This window comes from Siphateles boraxobius, unplaced genomic scaffold (assembly GCF_051911475.1).
Source record: "Siphateles boraxobius isolate OS27281-9 unplaced genomic scaffold, OSU_SipBor_1 53, whole genome shotgun sequence".
Taxonomy (NCBI): Eukaryota; Metazoa; Chordata; class Actinopteri; order Cypriniformes; family Leuciscidae; genus Siphateles; species Siphateles boraxobius.
The window spans coordinates 3,282,070-3,302,454 of NW_027509175.1; the positions used below are offsets into that span (position 1 = coordinate 3,282,070).

Genomic DNA, 20,385 nt, shown 5'->3' on the forward strand with positions numbered 1-20,385 from the left:
ACATAAACAGAGAATATTTATTTTAGTTTTGAATTAGATATTTTAAAAGAACAAACTTAAATGATTATAAAGATATATTGCTTGTGCTTGAGTGAATAGTATTCGCTGAGCTTTGTTTAAGTTTAGAGACGTGCACCAGAAAAAAAAATTAACGGAGACAGAGAGGCAGAAAGCACACCCTGTTTATTTTCTTCATTTTACAAAAGCACACGGTTTTGATGTTAATGTGAGTGTACACAAAAAAAGAAGACCTTCTATAGTTTATAATCATGTATTGATTTTATTTATATGACCAAAAATGACGGAGTATTTTAAGTCTATGTTGCTGCTATGTGGAAAAAAAACAGCAAAACGCGCCGGCCCGTTTCTGGACCCCATAGGGATAAAGTAAAGTGTTATATTACACTATTGCTCAAAAGTTTATTGTCAGTAAGATTTCTTTTCAAAGAAATTAATACTTAAATACAGCAAAGATGCATTACATTGATAAAAAGTGACAGTAAAGCCATTTTATAGTGTTACAAAAAATACAATTATATCAATTATAAAAGATGTCAAATACATTTAGCCTTGAATAACAAAGACTTCACTGAATCCTCCAAAACAAGGTTACCAGATCAATGTTTTGTGTTGACGCATATATAAATGCTGCTAGAAGGACTGTAGTATATTAAAGTCTGCCTGGAAGTTTCTCCACTGCATCCCATTCTTCTCTGTATCTACTTCGTTCTGTCAGTCTCCCATCCAGTGCTGCATTTTTCTGTGGGGATCTCGTAGTTATTTTAAGGATGAGCAAGAATAATATCAGACTATTCTCACACTCGACCTAGAGCAGAACATAATGGAGTAAATCGATCACTCATCACCGCCTTTCTTTTCTCAGACGAACCTCCAGAAAGTCCTGCTCTGCCTGTGTGATGCTGCTGATCATTCACGTGTGGCGATTCAAAAAGAACAGGTTCCTCGTGGCTGTAAAGGCACTCAGGCTTGGATGAGGAAGTGGGGAGTTACAGACCTGCACAGAGAGCAAAGCAGCCCTGTCAGAGCAAGTTAACAGCAGTCAGAAAGGCAAGGGAGGTTCGGGTATTATGAAATGACTGGCTTCCATCACTTCCTGGAGCTTTAGAGGAAATGTGACAACAAAAAATGAAGCATGAGCATCTTGCAGGCACAGAAATGGCCTTTTGTGTGAGTACTGATTTACTACTGAGGTGTTCAGAGAGCAAAGATTAACTGCATGTTATCAAGTCACATGAGAAACTGCAGGCTAATTGTTGCTAATGCTAAATAGTTAGCAAGTGATGATCACCAAGAAACATTCAGTGTGGTAAGATTACAAACTATCGTTCAAAATTGTGATTAGGAATTAAAATCTTTCTTTCTTTCTTTCTGTTTATTTCTATATATCTATTAAATTTATTTTAATTACTTAATTACCTTATTTTCTTCAATTTCAAACATTAAACCATCAAACTTTTATTTTGGAAGAGCAAGCTGCTTGCATATAGAAGAACACCGTGCTTCACTCTGAAACACATAACACATATATTTATTTAATTAAATTGCACCCTTGTATCGCAAATTCTTTTTTATTTTGATTATTCTTGCAGCTCTATGACAAACCATTGAACGTCTGTGAATTTAGGAATAATTTATTTTAGGGATAGTTCACCCAAAAATCAAAGTTCATACAGTAAAAGTCAGGGGGTCAAAAACGTTCCAAAAATAAATAAAACATACTGTATTGTTCCAAAATATTATATTTTTCTTTCGGCCGAAGAAATAAATGCATACAGTTTTGGACAGACTAGAGAGTTAGTTCATTCTTGAATGAACTCTCCCTTGAAGCATTCAAATTTAACATAGCTGAGATCACCTGAGATGGATAGATTGTGTAAACGGGACCATTGCAACTGAGTGAGGGAATGAAACATGAAGGTGAGAGAATCTGCACCTTAAGTCTTTCATATTTTTACCCTCCGAAAGGCATTTTTTTGTAAAAAGCAGGGATGATCCCACCGCTGAGATTCTCACAGCTGATTCTATGCTAATGCGGCTTGTTAGAAATGATTGCTTTGTTATCACTGGCAACGCTTTGTGCAAAAGCCTCGTGAGCAACATACTATTATGCCACATTAGTTCTAATGAACTGGTCCATATGCTCCCAAACTCCTCTGGAGGAAGGAAACAACAGAACACATAACATGCAAACAGAAACACGCAGGACTTTGTACACAGGGTTTCCCTCCCAGTTGCACGCCAACACATTACAAGGATCCCACTGGTTCTTCAAAGAGACTTACAAAGGCCTTAAAACAAACCTGCCTGTTTAGAAGCACAATGATGCGCCATGCTAGATTAATACTCTTTCAAAACCTTGTCTAATACTTTTGTCTTAAGCCAAGAAACTTACAAGAACACTTTGCTTTTAAAAGGATGTGCATAAATTTAACCTAGACAAGTCAAGACTCTCCATGGTCCTTTCAAAAGCCCTCCATGAAAAACGAAAAGCATATTCCCCAGTCTGTAGTTGGAACTGCCCTACAAACCAATCCGTGAATGCCTGAGTGGCTTCAAGCGTATTCCTGATCCACCCTATCTGAATGCTGATTAGCTTCAGTGTTGGCCACGTAATGTCTCAAGCTGTTTCTCTAGCGCTCATAATTAGTTATTAATGAGGAGCTGCTTCGCTTCTGTGAGGGCTCAAGGGTTAAAAAGTAAAAGTTTCTGTTGAGTTTCTGAGTTTTGAGTTAAGTGCACACACGTGCCTTTGCAATACTGCGGACTCTCTGTCCTGTTATTTCCATGGAAACACCAGCTTTCTTTGCTCCCAGCTGACCTATAGCTGCTGTATTGTTATTTACTTAGCATTTGTGGCTGTGTTGCTACCGTGTTTTGCTCCGGTAGAGCTGCTTGTTCGTAGATTTGTATTGGGAATGAGCCTTGCCTGATATAAGCTCATGTAAATATCAGCCATGGAGCGGCATTTGGGACGCCATTGTAGTAATGGGCTAACTCCCTTTCGTCATCATCCTATTGTCACCCTCTATTTCTCTCTTTCTGTTGCAATACCTCTATCTTGGCCCTCTAGCTAACAGGTTTTGCCATTTTCCTCAACCCTGTCCTAATCCGTTGCCATTGTTATGAGGGGAGCAGGTGCTGTGGAAGCCTCCTTCCATCATTCATCATTTATTGGACTGTTACAGACAGCATTTGGTGATAAATGCCTCACATTGGCACTCTGAGCCAAAGTCTTTACATGCGTTGTTCGTTAGCGTTTATGGCTCTCTGGTACGCTCTCGTCCCATTTCTAAACAGGGAGGATTGTTTTACAATCAGATGTAAAACAGAATTGATGTGAATCTTCTTCAGCATGTGGCACACAAAATGTCTCAGTTTTTGTCTGATTTGTGGAATCTGTTCAAAAGAGAATAGATTAGAACTGACAGCCATTTGTTTTAGGCCGTTTTCACAGTTGACTCGATGCTTGTTAATTTCTCTCTCTACCCTTATTCGGGGTAGAGTTGTTCTGGTACGTTTGTAAATTCTTTAAAAAAGAGCTTAATATCAATATCATCTCATAATTTTGCAGCCGGTATATTAGGCTACTGTTACTTTAAGACCTAACGCATGTATCCATTATGCTATTACACATGCGTTTTCTTTCTTAACTGTTTACGTTCACTTAGAACACAACTGACTGTGAATACGTAAATACTGGCCAAGACTTTTGTTTTGACATTATTTTGTGTGTATTTGACTGTTTAAGCACAATAAGCTGCAAATAAGACCTAAATTTAGTACTGTGAGGCAGCTCCATGTGAAAACACTTTGAATGTGAGCACAAAATCTGCGGGAATGTGTAAAATTATGCATAATACGCGCAATCCCACGCCACGATCCCATGCTGTAAAAGAAAGGAGAGAGCGAGAAAGCACAGCTGGTGTTGTGTATCTGCGGAAAATGAATATTGGAAGTGTTTCAGTATAATAGATATGTATCGAAAAAAAAATCTATATTTTTGACAACAGTACATTGCACTTATTTTAATATTTCAGATGCCTTTATAAAAGAATACAATTGAAAAATGTAGCCTATATTATATGTACAATTCTACCCGCCAAAGTGGCTATAGTAGAAGTGACTGCGTTACGTGCCACTGCTATAATCCACCCGCATTTGGCGGGTGTTAATGTCAAGCCCTGTATATAAATATCACTTTAAGACCTGAACCACATATCCATTATATATATATATATATATATATATATATATTACGCCCTCGAAGAATGCAATCTCATGGATACCTGCTCTGGAAACACTGGATTGCCATAAATGCTATATGACTAAGCCTGGATACTCTGGATAGCCATGAATGTTATGTGACTAAAAAAAATAATAAGCCAATTATGTGCCTTTAAGAGCCCTCCATTTGCAAAATAATGGTGTATTGCAACACCTACTTGCCAGGACTAAATGCTAATCAAAAATAGTATTCACATCAACTAAAAAACTTCCATTCACAAACCCTTACCTTTCACATGATTTCTAGGATTGATTGGGATAATGCTTTAGTATAGAAAAAGGCTATTGACATACAATTGATATAATGTAAACGTAAACTATGTTTACATTATATCTATTTTATCCTTACTGAGGAGGATCATTTTTCCTTACATTGAATGAATTTAACTCACAAACAGCTGTGTTGTTTTCCTCCACTGATATAGAGTCTTGTAAAAACCAGCATGGTCCTGGGGGTTATTCATCTCGGGTGCTCATGGTTAATTAGCGTAAGTACACAGAGTCATGCCTCTCCCGGTGGAGCCTCGTGGATCGTATTTAAAAAGATCTGAAGCTTAACAGCACATCTTCTGTATACTCTCAAACACACACATACACTTGTATGTACACAAGCGCAGCTGCATGTTTGGATGCGCCAACCTGCTTCTGGCCAGATGTTACGTGCTGTTGTCTGTGGATGCTGTCCAATTTTCAGTGCACGTATTTGAGTTCAAAGCTGTAAACAGACTAGTTTGCCCTGAGCTTGATTTTTGCGAAGAAAAAACAGCGTGTACAGTAAAGCTAAACTAATAGCCTATTTATGCAAGGCAATTGGTCATGCGTGACCTAAATACTGTACTTGCAAATGCAATGTTACCATCTACAGTCTAATATCATATCATGATCGATCATAGTATGTATGACCTATAGAAAACAAAAATCACAAACAGGATATTCATTTAATTTCCACACCACTAGCATAGCATCCTCATCTCGTTACATTGTTCAACCAGCAGTTGCCGGTTGCATAAACTGTTTGGTATAGTTAGTCATTTCATGTTTTTCTTTAACATTGGTAACAACTTTTTTATGTCAGTTATGTCAATCACGTAGATTTAATTTGAATCCAAAAAATTGAGACTAAAACCCCTTGAGGAGCTGCTAGTTGGCCTGACTAGTTTTTAAAGGTGAAGTATTTAGTTTCAGAAACACCAGTGGCATCTTGTGGAATTACAAAAATAAAGCATATTTTCAAAAAAGACTTCTGTATCCCCTCCAGTTTTACTCACATATCTCTGTGCGGGTTTCGAAATGGTGTTTCCGGCATGGGAGGTGGGTGCACTAACTAGCACGCTAAAGACTGCAGCCTCTAGGTCAGAGGAGTGAGGTTTACCTGCACATCTCTTTACTTGCAAATGCCCATTTCATTTATTGTGCCTTTCCCAACTCAAACATCACAAACACAGCTCTTATACTGGTGCTTGTGAAGGCATGTCTCAACAGGTAAAAGTAGCTAATCTCATTTCAATAAAAGGTCAAACATATAAGGAATACTTTTAGCTGTGTTGCAATGTTTCATGAGTAAGCAAACAATCTGTCTAGAGTGAAAGCTAGCCTCTTGCTTATAATAAACCCACCCAATGTATCTGTACCACAGATTTTGGTGCAGTTTTTAACATGAAGTGCCACAACTGTTTGAGGCGTCGACAGTGAACACATCAAAGTCAACCAAATAAACTGAAACATTTGTCATATTGAAGCACGTTGCGTCAGTTTGACGTGTTCATGACCTGTTTAATCTTTAATTAAAGGTCTAAATGTGGCAATTTTGGCTTGAACTTCTGTCACTGAAGCTGAATGTCTTTTCCATTGTAACGCATCAACCATGGTCCCACACTGGCTAAACACCATCTGGCTCAGCCTGCCACAGTAGCCATACCCCAAACTTTCATTGTAGGTTGAGCTGGAGAGAGATTGAAAGAATGTTTTAAATGTGCCTTGGAGCCTCATTATTTAAACTTTTGGGTGAGATAAATCCATGAATGGCATACTAATAGTACTCAATGAACAATAAACTGTGTTAAGAGAATGGATTTTAACGCAATAAATCTTACATACTTCACCATTGAGACACACATAGTGAAAATATAGTCTTTGTGACTATGTTTATGCAACTGTTCACAGCAGAGATGGCAGCTTTTAGGAGTGGGTCATTGAATCATTCAACCTATTTGTTCAAAAACAGTGATTCATTCAGGAGCAAAATACCATTGTGTGTTGCTCAGAGACGGTGAGCGATTCTGTTGTGGTGTGGATTTATTTTCGATGGCAGAGCAAAAACAGACAGGTGAAATATAAGTCACTCAATAATAACTTCTTGTTTACTGAGCTTTTGCTATTTTATTTTGTTACTATGCAATATCACACTCGTAATCACTCGGTTTTTTGTATATTTGCTGGTTGTCGCACAATGTTATTGTATATCAGTCTACTTTGTTGTTATTTTAGCTAAGGAATTTTAGCCGAATCCTCTTGATACTTTAATGAAACATAACTAAGAACTCCATTAGGCTTCTTGAGCTATGAGAGTGTAACCTCTGAGCGATTCCTATGAGTGATGCCTCCTGCTTGTGTGCTGGATATTAGCTCCATATTTCCAAAGTATCGATATCCTGAGGGAGGCACATATTCCAGTCTGTAGTGTAGTCCTGAGTTGTTCATTGGTTGTGCATTGAATTTGATTTAAAGTCGTTTGTGATCTCTGGCTAGTATCATATACTGATCTCCAGTTCCATCTCTGATTGTGATTAGTATGCCTGCCATGGCTACCTCTCCGGGCGGCCCAGCCCACCTGCAGACACATACACACACAACGTCTTTTGGTATCACTTTCTTTTCATGGATCCTTGCAGCCATGCAAGTCACCAGGGTAACAGCTGGCATCCCACCACCTTTCTCTCTCTCTCTCTCTCTCTCTGTGTGTGTGCGTGTGTGTGTGTGTGTGTGTGTGTGTGTGTGTGTGTGTGTGTGTAGGGGCATGTCTTGTGTCAGGTGAGCCATTAACACCAGACTCACACAACTGCCACCTGTCACGCTGTTCGCTTGACCACATTTCCTATGTGTGTGTGTGTGTGTGTGTGTTGTGAAACTTCTGGTACGTACTTACATTTGCTGGGTCATAGTCAGAAGTTCACTGCACACGTTTGTGTGTGTGTGTGTGTGTGTGTGTGTGTGTGTGTGTGTGTGTGTGTGTGTGTGTGTGTGACTATGGTTAAGTTAAAGCTGGAATACACTGCACAACTTTTACCAGCCCAGGCTCATTCGAAAAACGTACCTGTCGCAATATTTTTGTAAAATGTAAAATATGTTGCGTTGTGTATTTTTGCAACAGTTTCAAAGTGAAATGTCCAGTGAGTGGCACTAAAAGCGTGTTTCGTTTTTTTCCTGAACAAATGAACATGAATATGACAAAAGGTCATTTGTACGTACAGACAAAGACAGAGTTTGTACGTATCACTGAATTGCAATGTCTGGTGAGTGGCATTAAAAGATTAATGCTCCATCACATTTTAAATAGCATACACCTACATTACACCCTAAACTTACCCGATAGTGTTAACAAAAAAAAAATGCGACATAAAAATGTAATTGTAACTCTTCGCATCACAAGTACTTTTCTGTACCAGCTGAATTACTGAGCAAGCTTAATACATCAGTAAAATTGAACATGGAGCTGTTTAAGTGATGGAAACTCCAAAATATATTTGTTTACAAATCATGCACTATGGTAAAAAGTGTGCGGTCATAACATAATTATGCAAGGAGCCGTCTGTAAACAAGTCTTTAATAATATATAATCTGCTGCAGTAATCATAATTGTGTGTGAAAACGATTAAAAGTGTTTGCTGTTTTACTGCCTCTAGTGTTCATTTCTTTTAGAAACTGCAGTGATATGTAAGTATTGGTACGTATTGCAAAAATGTTGCCGCATGAATCTTTGTCCAATGAGTCTGTGTTGCCTTTTACAGTCTGTGAAACACTAGGCAACATACACTTTGTAAATGAGTACAGAGAAAAATCGAAAATCACACTACCAGACGTTCACGTGACTATGAACACAACAAACAAAATATGGACATTGTTGCTAGGAGACATATGGACATAAACTTATCTGTTTTAAAATGATAATAAACATGAAATGAAAATATCAAACATGTTTGATTTCCTTTGACTAGAAAAGCAAAAAAAATAAAATAATAATAAATAAAAAAATTCTGAGTCAGTGCCCATCATACACTATGTGTACACTACTATTTTCAGTGAAATCTGTCATGTCCAACTGCACAAAATGTGTACACTGACTTGTCCAGATTACAAATCTGGGGAAAAAACAGACTTGCAGAAAATACTGGCTGATACATACACAAAGCAATAACACTAAATAAATAATAAATTAATTTGTGATAAAATATTTCTGTTATCTTCAAAATGCCTGTTATGCGTCAGTGTATTTGTTTAGCTTCTTAGCTAATGAACATCCGGCTCATTTAAGATCAATACTAAACGTCTGTCTAGTTTACAGGGATAGTTCACCCAAAAATTTAAATTGCGTCATCATTTACTTACCCTCAAGTTTTTCCAAAATTGTAACCAGACAGTTGATAGTAGCCATAGACTTCCATAGTATTTTTTTCCCTACTATGGAAGTCAATGGTTACCTGTCTGGTTACCAACAGTCTTTTCTTTTTTGTTCAACAGAAGAAAGAAACTTGTACAAGTTTGGATTATCTGTTACGAGCGTGTTAAAAAAAAGTCTGTTGTACCTTGAATGTTAAGAGCCTTTGATTGATGCTTCAAGCCAAAGTTTCAAGCCATTGTGATCTTAGAATGCCACTTGTTTACTTTTTATATGTACATATTCCACAAAAACTAACGAGGACAGATAGTTATTCCGACTTTAATGTACATGTATACACATACACACGCACGCACACGCACACGCACACGCACACGCGCACGCACGCACGCACGCACGCACGCACGCACGCACGCACGCACGCACGCACGCACGCACACACACACACACACACACACACACACACACACACACACACACACACACACACACGTACTCCTAACATTATGAGGACATTCCACAGGCGTAATAATGAAATAATGACATGTTCTTGCCTCTAACCCTGAACGTATGCCTACTGTATCAATGAAAATCTTCTGCATTTTTACATTTAAAATGGTTTGTATGTGTATTTAGTGATTTGAATTATGAGGACATCGGCATGGTAGACGTGAACTCAAAGGAAGACATGAACTAAATGACACTTTTGATGTCATTGGGTCTTAAACTAATAGTATAATACATAATAATAAAGAGACAAAAATTATATCCCTGTATGCTGTGTTTGGCCATTTATGACACAGCGGTGTACATGAAGCTCTAAGCTAGTATAAAAAACATAATTACATCATCACATTCTTTCTATCTTATTTTAATCGCACACAGTAACAGTATAAATGGCTGCATGCATTCAGATAAACTGGCCGAGTGGCCACGGTAGACATCCATCTCGAAGTGTGTGTGTGTGTGTGTGTGTGTGTGTGTGTGTGTATGTGTGTGTGTGTGTGTGTGTGTGTGTGTGTGTGTGTGTGTGTGTGTGTGTGTGTGTGTGTGTGTGTGTGTGTGTGTGTGTGAATGAAAGAGTTTGGTCAGTATGATGTTTGGCCTATAAAGTGTCCTTGCGTTTTTAAAATGGCAAACACAGTAGGGCTGAAATCAATAACTGCATCTGCAGTTTAATCCCCCTACCCCCCCCCCCCCCCCCCACACCACACCACACCACACCACACCACACAGTCACATCCTCTCTTCTCACTTCTCTACATCTTTCTCTCATTCTTATTCTCTATCATACATTTCATCTCCTCACACAAACTATCTTTCTTCGCCTGCGAATTAAACAGCTCATTGTCTGGCGGGATTCACAAAAAAAACGTTGCCGATTACACACTTCTCGTTCCACTGACCCATCAAGGTCATCACGCAAATGCTGAGGGGAGCCAGCAGCCTCTTAACGTCCATTCCAGCTCCATCGCACACTAAACGTGCACCAACAGAGCCCTGAATGGATGACGAAGCAATCTTTTTTTTTCTGATCTGAGGCCTGTGCCATTCATTTGAAAAAGGGGGAAGCCTCCTGTTTGACAAGAAGCTATCATGAAGAAGAGTAATTGTGAATCCGGGCTCTTTCTGTAGGCGAGAAAATGGCAGCAAATGACTGCAGTGGGACTAGCTGCTACACAGATAGACATGCGGTTATTAAGAGGCTAATATAACGCTCTGTTCATTAGTGATTTCCTCCACACATAGCGCAGGGCTCTAATGGCCTTCAAATGCACTGAAATTGTCCAAACAGGATCTAGTACTCTTTTGTTAACGGGCTACATTATTTAATGAAGATCACCTACAGTGAACAAATCAGTGTAGTGGCTGTGTGGCTGTTTCTTCAGTACAAATTCGGGGATTGGTATGGAAATAAAGCATGTCATCATGTGCTGTCTATTTTTATTCAGCGGATATTGGATCCAAATGTCTGAGATTTAATTGAGATCACATGAAAATGGATATAAACAGGTTTTAGCATTTTGAAAAATAAATAAAAAAAGTTCTTTCTTTCTTTAAAATAATATAATTTTTTTCTTTTTATAACAAAATAGAAAAAAAATGGTTTCTTTTCGTCCTCAAATCAAAACTTTTCATATGTGATTTATAATAATAATAGTACAAATAAAAGTTATGATGTAATGAATTATGCTATTTATTATTCTTTATTCCTTTACTGTTATTCTCAAATTTGTGACTGTGACAATCATTTAAATTGGATCATGTAAAAGGTCAGATGTTTTTGCTTCCATTGAAGCACAAAATGCTTTTTTTGAGAATTTTCAAATCTGCTGGATAATATCATTACATTTTTAATGCTGATAATATAATTTAAAATGTTTCATGAAATTGTAGAAAAAAACTAAGAGAGAGAGAGAGAGAGAGAGAGAGAGAGAGAGAGAGAGAGAGAGAGAGAGAGAGAGAGAGAGAGAGAGAGAGAGAGAGAGAGAGAGAGAGAGAGAGAGAGAGAGAGAGAGAGAGAGAGAGAGAGAGAGAGAGAGAGAGAGAGAGAGAGAGAGAGAGAGGACTGGGATCACTAGGCCTTCAATGACACATCATACTTTAGCCTTGATGGCAGCACATTTATCAACACATCTGCTGTGCTTGTACACCACACACATTCAGATAAACACACATTCACACAAATCTACGGTGCCAGTGGCAAAGAGGTCATGGAAATACTATAATAAATGTAGCCTATATGCACACTGAAAAACAAATTAACTCAGAAATTTTTATTACAAAGAAACTAATATAGGAGCTAATATAGACTGAAATAGTATTTTCTTGCAAAACTTAATCTTTGTTTTATTTACAACTGCAAAGAATTTTTTTTTTTTAACAGTGTACGAATACGTCTCATGTTCCTGTTCTACCCCATCTTTTCCCAGTTTGTCCTTTTCATATTTCACATCTCTTCCAGGCATTATGAGCGTTCCAGCTGTGACTCCACCTCTTTATGTGTCCCTGAGCCCTCACAAATCCATCCCGCTCACTGTCTGTCTCTCCTCACAGTTGTCTTTCTCTGTCCCAATCCTGTGTAATCCCACTGGGAAGTGTTTTAATTAGGGACCATGACTGCGTTGCTGGACGTTATTAGTGTAGTTTCCTACAATCCACAAAGAGTTGATAACTGACTGGGGAGTGAGTCTGTGTTTTATCCCAGAGCTGCGAGTGGGTTGGATGTCCTGTTGCTCTATTAATTCAAAGATGAGGAAGCAGTAGGACGTTTCTCTCTCTCCGTCTCGATCATTCTCATGTGGTGTAGTTCCACAGAATGTGAAATACGTTTCTAAAACTTTTGAGGGCTGTATGGAGAAAGTGGGGAAATAGGTGCAGGGTAAAATGTAGAGTTTGTGCACACTGTGTACAAACAATTAAAGGCCACCGCTTGCACTGTATTTGAACGCTCTTTTTGTGAATGGAAAGTATCTGTAGACTGGACAGATGACAAAATCGCAAGAAAAGCTAGATGTACATTGGCAACTATACATTATTTAAGGGTATTCTATGTTAGAAAATGTATATATGAGATCTTGTTGGCAAGTAAGTTTCATTCATATTGTTTCCCCTTTAAACTGGTATAAAATTGTGTACCGGTACTGTCCCTCATAAACGTTAGTAAAACAAGCTTACTGCATGTCATACATTCGGCACAATACAGCGCCAGGCGCAACGCAAGTGTTTTTTGCTAGTTTCAGCCCGACACAGTTATCATTTTCACGTCCTGCGCTACTTTTTTTAAATAGCAAATGCATTTGCGCGCTGGTCTGAAAACGAGGTGTGTTCAGGCGAACTGTTGGCGGATTGCTATTTTGAGGCAACTGAAATAGACTGAAATGTCTTTTTTTATTATTTAAAGAGCGCGTTAATAATATGCGCCTATAGGCGGGTCCACAAAGCGCGTACACTCCGCTTATTACACACACAGGGACACAAACATGCCAAATATAAAAAAAGGAGTATCATGTAAAAGATTAATATTGTGCACATAAAGATATGGTGGAATCCGGCTTGTCCTGTACATAGTATGTTTGAGCGCTTTAACCTCAGGCACGAGCAGATCCTTTTCCTCTCTGGAGACGCGTTCAATATTTCCGCTTGCAAATTCCGCCATGTAAATAGCAATCTGCCATGGCGCGAGCCCAACTGGTTTTTAAAGGGAATGGGAAATTACACTCTGGCTGTTTTTTTTTTGCACATTTACGCCCAAAACACGCCCATTACAAGACAATAGGGACAACCCTTTTAGACTCTTCTGCTGCAAGTGACAGAGAAAACACACACTTGCAAGGTCTGAGGTAAAATTAAATGATTTTGTTTTCCACTTCTGAATAATGTATTATTTAAAAAATGCCTTTTTAAAAATATTAAACAAAACATAAATCTGCAAAAAATAAATATTAAGAAATATTACAGAGACCGTTTCAACATTCCTATCCTGACTAGATCAGAGACATTGCTGAGAAACAGTCTCTCTGCACATAGCAACATGAGTCGCCGTCTTTTGCTGTTTTCTGTGCTTCAATGGTTTAAAATCGCTCGTTTTTAAACCGCAAAACTTAAAAACGCATTCAACCGATAAGCTTTCGTGACTGCGTAGTACAGTAACATATATTGTAATATAGTGAGTATTACCGCAATAGAGACGATAGTCCCAAATCAGAAATCAGAAATCAGAAATCAGAATCAGAATCAGAATCAGAAATCAGAATCAGAATCAGAAAGAGCTTTATTGCCAAGTGTGCTTGCACACACAAGGAATTTGTTTTGGTACTGAGGCTTCCAGTGGACATATACAAATACAACATGAAACATAATACTACAAATTATAAGAATAAAAAATAAAAATATAAATATATGAGAATAAAACTATCACAGTTGGGTTTAGTCAGAATAGACATTTTCAGATTTACAGATTATGAACCTATTTACAGTGTTTTGAATATTATAAATAAATAAATCTACATATAAGTATCACAAATCTCTGCTGGTCGAAAAATGTACCTGTTAGTTGTGTCAACCGATATATCGCCCGCCCCTAGTTATAATTATAATATAGCATATAAGTTTTAGTAGAGCAAATTTTCAAAAATGTTATAGATGCATCCCTTTTGTACAACATTGACCCATTTCCTGTTGCTGTTCCTGTTGTCCTTTTCCTATATGAAACCAACTAAATTATTCAATCATCTTTTAGTCAAATTATTAGTCATCTTTTTTAAGGAAATTCATTACATATTCAAAATTCATTACATATACAAATTCAGTACGTGTGTGTGTGTGTGTGTGTGTGTGTGTGTGTGTGTGTGTGTGTGTGTGTGTGTGTGTGTGTGAGAGAGAGAAAGTAAATACAGCAGTCTTGTTTTCAATTCTGTGGGTGCAACTTTCTTAAATGCCAATTTTGATTGATAATAAAATCGTTACTTTAATTAAACAGAGAACCGTTCCTCTGGCTGAGCTTTTCCCTCTCTTCATTTGTAAGACAACAGCAGGTCGAGCCCCCTTGTCAGATGGTGTTGCAGATACAAGAAGAGAGTGACCTCTGGCCCCTTAAATAACAAACTATTAGAGGTGGAGAGTCAGGGTACATTTGTATGCAGTGTTTGTGTTCGTTAAATGTGTTCGTTAATTGTGTTCGTGACATAATGAGAAAAACAAACAAAAGGCAAATTAATAGATCATATCACCCAACCAACTGAATCAGGCCTCTACCTTTGTTTGTGTGAGTGAGAGAGATATGTGTGAATTTACTGTAAATCAGATCACTCTTTAAATTATGATTATTAAGGTTTTTAACCTTTATATGGGTGTCTTGATGACACTCTTGTCCTTTTCTCACCATAACCTTAACCCCATGGGTAAAATCCCATTATGTATCTTTGATTCTTTCATACTGCATATTTTATGTAATTGCACGGTGTGGGAGGTGTATGCATCTTCATCATTGGTGAAGAGAGGATTTGACCTGCTTCCTCTGAAGGGCACGGATATTGCATTATCATAAATAAGCAGCAATCACTGTCTTCAAGATTGGAGAAATCACGTACATATACATATTCACATGCAGTAGGGTTTTTTTAAACACACAGCAGCAGAGCCGGCCCGAGCCTTTTGGAGGCCCTAAGCAGAATTTGATTTGGGGGCCCTCTCCCACTACGCGAAGTCACCTGTGCTTGACAATTATTGACACAAATGTCACGCAATAATGATATATTATAAATGAATACAGTGAGGTTATGTATTAATACAAAATAAATACTTACTAAAAAATAGATGCCTACTTAAATAAAAAGTTTAACTTTTACTTTACTCTTTTACTAACTCTTTGAAACTTCTTAAAACAAACTGTCTCAAAACATATAAAATAAATTATTGGCAAAAAATAATGACAAAACTGAGAAATCAGAAACATAATAAGAGCAAGGGTTCAACAATGACAATTATTGTTGAAAACTGTAAAAATATTATTATTATTTCTCAACTGTCTCAATACAAAATCTTTTTTATTATTATTATTGTAACAGACTTTGTTGGATTGTAAATGACAGAATCCAACAAAGTATGTTACTATTATACTGGTAATGATGTACTGGCGCTCGTTGTATGTGTGTATGCAATCTATTTTTCCCCTCCGGGCTTGCCGTAGATAGGAATGGGTAGTGCGCACTTGGTACCGGAGTGTCGTGGGTTTTTGGAGTTAGTGATCTGATGTGTGGTATAATAAAGTGGAGAAGAGTTCAAACTGCTATGTTTATTATATATTCAAACTGCTACCCTTACACCTAGAAGGTTAAGTTCCCCTGCGGCTATTTTCTCCAACTTAAACCGATACCGTGACTATGCGCAGTTGAGGACGAATTGTCTATGCACTCGCGAGGTGTCTAGATTATGCGCATGACTTAAACGCTGGCAGACACAACAGCAGTTGTTGGCAGGTATATTGATCATGAAATCAGAATTTTCTTGTCTTGAATTATTCATTCATTCATTTATGTCACTTGTGGTTTAAGTCATCTAAAAAAAACAAAATTTAACTCGATTGGGGGGCCCCCTGGTGGCCAGGGGGCCCCAAGCAGCCGCTTAGTTCGCTTATGCCTCGGGCCGGCCCTGCACAGCAGACATAGAGTAACAATGCACACACTCGCATACATTCAGATCACTTATGCGCTGATTGCATATACGATGATGATGTGCATTTCAGATAGCAGCTGGAATGTGCCCATCGTTCAAAGTAGGGTTTTGTAAAAACAGACAATACGCCCATTACTACACTCTGCTGTATGTCAGGGTACTAATTGATATTTTTGTTTTGCTTATTACATGGATAAACTGATAAAATAGAAAGCTTGATATAGCAATATGGTTTCTCTTGGATCATTAATCTTGTTGACGAAGCTACTTTTAAACTATTGCTTGCCAAGCTACCAGCTACTATCTTTTAGTTAGATGTATTACTTATAATTTAGATTAAAATAATCAAGCAATTGGAAATTAGTCAGCTTTCCTACAGGCTACTGACAAAACGTAACAAACTACAGTAAAGCTGCTTAAGGGGATAGTTATGATAATTATCCAACAATATCATATATAATTTAATCTGAGCCACATTTTCCATGCATGAAAAATTAAATGAATGATCAATCTTAGCATTAAGTGCCAATATGTAAGAATTGTCATGTTCGCTTTTTATATTTCCAGTCAACTCAACTCAACCTGTAGACAATTTTTTATCTGAAGGATTGGGACATTTTTGCCAGGAAAATCGTTCACACTATGAGAGCCTCTCTTCCTTTCAATGACACATGAAGCAAATGCTTAACTGCTGTTTTCTCACCACTTTCATTTTTGCTGTGTGTTTATTTTGTTTTTGAGAGGGAAGCGCACAGCACATATTCATCTAAACATCGCTCTCAGCAGCGTGGCGGTGCTGGGATGTTTGTTAACAGTATATCGCTGCAAAGGTAATTCCAACTTATTTGTACTTCTAAGCAAAGAATGAAAAAGAACTTCGCCGTGAGTATGTCAGGGCCTTGACTCATGTCCAATCTCTGGTACATTACATGTGTACGAGTGTGAGCACAAGCAATACGTTTCTGGTTGCAGTTCACTTAACGGCCACTGGTGTCACTAATTGCAAAGGTTTCTGAATTCTACATATAGCCCCTTTAAATTTGGGATTATTTTACAGTAAATACAATGAAAAAAATAGATCACACCCTTATATGTATAATTACATCAAAAACATAGACCAGCACCATTTGATTAAATATAGATGACTCGTCTTTTTAATCGGCTTCTTTTTAACCATCCAAATAAACATATTTGCTTGTCATTGATACATAGGAGAACTATGGAGTGGGGAGTTTACGAGATGTATGATTATTGCTACTAATATATTTATGCAAATTTAGTTTTAGTTGTGTCCTCCACAGTCCAGTGCATATTCCACACAAAACTGGTAAACACTTTCTTGATCTAGTAAAATTTTATCTGATTGGCTGACTGTCTTTACACAGCTTAATCATTATTTGCTATGAAAAACTGAAAAAATAGATATTGAAAAAAAAAAAATAGCCTTTCAATGTAAACTTAATTTGATAGCGTGCGTAAACACAGGCACTCAACAAATGCACACTAGATTGTTTCATCCTTATCCAGTGTCTGCACCATTTCTCTCCAGAAGTAATAAGCTATAAAAATGTCTGTACTAATTTAAACTACAGTTGCATGCTTCTGTTAATTCCCTCACATAAGTGCCTATAAATGTGTGCATCTCTAGTAGATTGTTGTTGTTGTTCCATCTCATCCATTTCTTTTTTGGCTAAAACAACAGACTTCATGGCTTCAAAAAAGCTTATCCTATTGATTAACAACCTTGGAACTCACAGTAGGTCTATCTTTAAATTTTTATAAGTTATTGTTAAAAATCAATTTCCCCACATAGAAAATGAAATGAGTTTTTACTTCTGGAACCCGATTGTTGCACTCTAGGACCAAACCGTATGACGTGAGACTAGTTCTCCAACATTGAATGCTATAAAGATGTACTCACATTAAATTTATAGAGAAAACGAGGTAAAGAATTATGCTTTCTATGACAGCACTCTGGGGATGCAATCTTCATCATCATTTATTGCATGTGCACGTGGACATCCCCACTCACAATGTGTTCAACACTGTCGGATATGAAAGCCTGTGTAACGGGACAAGGTGAGCAGATAAATTATGTAAATGCTGTAATGAATGGTTTGTCTGCATACACTTTCCCTCTCTGTCACACATACACGCATTCTCTGAGTTATGAGGTTCAGGTTAACTTGATGGGGGATTTTGCACAGTGAGTGCCAGTTTTACTCACATAAACAAATCTCTTATGTGTTTATGAGTTTTTACATGTCTGACAGCCGCTGCTCTGTGATGCATTCATGTAGGTCAGTGTGAGACTTTTTTTTCCCCATCTTGTATTTTGTATACATTAGCCCTGTTCCAAATACCTAGTGAACATCCTTGCGGTCTGTAGACTACATAGACAGTTGCCTAAGGCAAAATATGACCCTGCACAAAATGATTAAGACTGTCGCGATTAACATAAAATGTGGCAATTGTGGCATTAAATTTAGACCTGCTCACATTGCATAAACTAATCCATGAATGTTTCTAGGCTTGTTTGCCTATGTAGACTAAAGGCCAATTCACACTGCACCAACAGATGCCAGCCAATGAAGACAATATTTCCGTAATACAGTACATTACTTCTCAGACATTCCACGACCAGACAAACGCCAACAAGTGCCGACCAATGCCAACAGATGGCGACACACTGATCTGACAAAACCAAACGAAGTGTCTGTTGCCATTGATCAAAATATGTCAGTGCCGTGTGAATTAACTTAAAAGAGAATAGCTATTTAATTTATCTACACACAAAAACGTTTGTAATGCATCCTGTTAACCCTTAAATGCATGAATGTTTCACCAGTCATTATTCGGGTCTTTAGTGACCCGGGTCTCTATCTAACACGGTTGGTCATTTAACTGCCACAAAAGTGTAAAACTCTTGATATTTTAATAACAATTACAAAAGAATAAAATAAAGTATATTTCGTTACCTTTCGGAACTTGGAAGGTTTCAGTTTGAGCAGATGCTTTTTACCATCATCACTGTCATCGTCAGAGTTCATTCCCCAGCACATTCAGCATCTGGCTCATATTCACAATATCAACCATGTTCCTAAAATCATTTTCAACTTCAAAATTTTGATCACTGACAACTTCTTCACCCCATCCACCAACAAGTGACATTGACACTAATATTTGACTGTGTTTATACTTACACTATTCCATGCCTCGGTTTGCGAGCAACCCAACACACTTAAAAAAAAAAAAGTTTTATTAAAAAACAGATAATCTTTTATATATTTTTTTCTTGTTGTATTATTTATAATGAATAGATTAAGGAGTACTAAGAAGGTTAATTTCTAACTCAAAAAAATGAATGAGGGGGAGGGTAGTGAATAACGTCCTGGGTTGATAAAGACTCATGGTAAGTGTTTAAAGGGTTAATCGAAGTTAAAATCATTAGTACAACATTATGGAAAATAATCAACAATAAAGATTTGTCTTCTACACAGCAATGCCATTGAAGAACTATATTGTCTTACCCCCTTTTTCCTTAAATAACCTTTTCCATTAATGAACCTTTTGTGCAATGGAAAGGTTCCATGGATGTTAAAGGTTCTTCATGGAACCATAGATCCCAGAAAGAACCTTTCTGTAAACAGCATTGCTGGTGTGAGCTACTTTACTCTAGACCCCCAACATGGGGCCAAGCTGGTTTTTAGCTGATTTAGATTGCAAGCCAGCTGAAAAGTGCCCAAAACCCCTTAAAAACCAGCCAACAGACTGGCCTGATCTGGCTGGGAGACAATCTAATACCGACAAACCAGACTGGTTTTCTGCATGAAAATTCAGGTGTTTGTTGTGTAATTGGGGTTTTCCATCAACTAATTTTGTTTTTTGTATGAGCATCATAGTAAATTTAATATGTTTCACCCATGTTTGACCCGTATCAAGATGATGACCCTTAAACTGTCTAAGGTCAGCAAATATCTGGTTTGAGTATCATCTGCAAACTTGACAAGTGACGTTTTCACATCTAGGTCACATAGCTACTCTACGGAAGATTCTGGTTGCAGCTGGCTTATTTATCTAATGAAGAGGTATGAAAATTATTCAAAATATAATTTTGTTTGGAGAGCTGCTGCTCTAGTGCAGCAAAAAATTAACTCCAATGTAGTCTATGACACTTCTCTAGAATGAGATACTCCTCGGCTGAGTATGTTTGTGTATTGTGAGAAGGGTGCAGTGAGGGTGATTCCTTATATAAAGTGCCGTATTTCCTCCCTCTCTCACTCTCTCTT

General features: G+C 37.6%; 1 protein-coding gene across 1 annotated transcript in view; it reads left to right on the forward strand.

Annotated features, from left to right (window-relative positions):
- The first annotated feature begins 795 nt into the window (after window positions 1-795).
- Window positions 796-20,385, forward strand: part of sgcz (sarcoglycan zeta) — a 218,742-nt gene continuing 199,152 nt past the window's right edge. Inside the window, exon 1 of the mRNA XM_077205055.1 lies at window positions 796-1,188. Coding sequence (XP_077061170.1) covers window positions 1,147-1,188 — 42 coding nt within the window. The 5' untranslated portion in view covers window positions 796-1,146. The remainder of the gene's footprint in view (window positions 1,189-20,385) is intronic.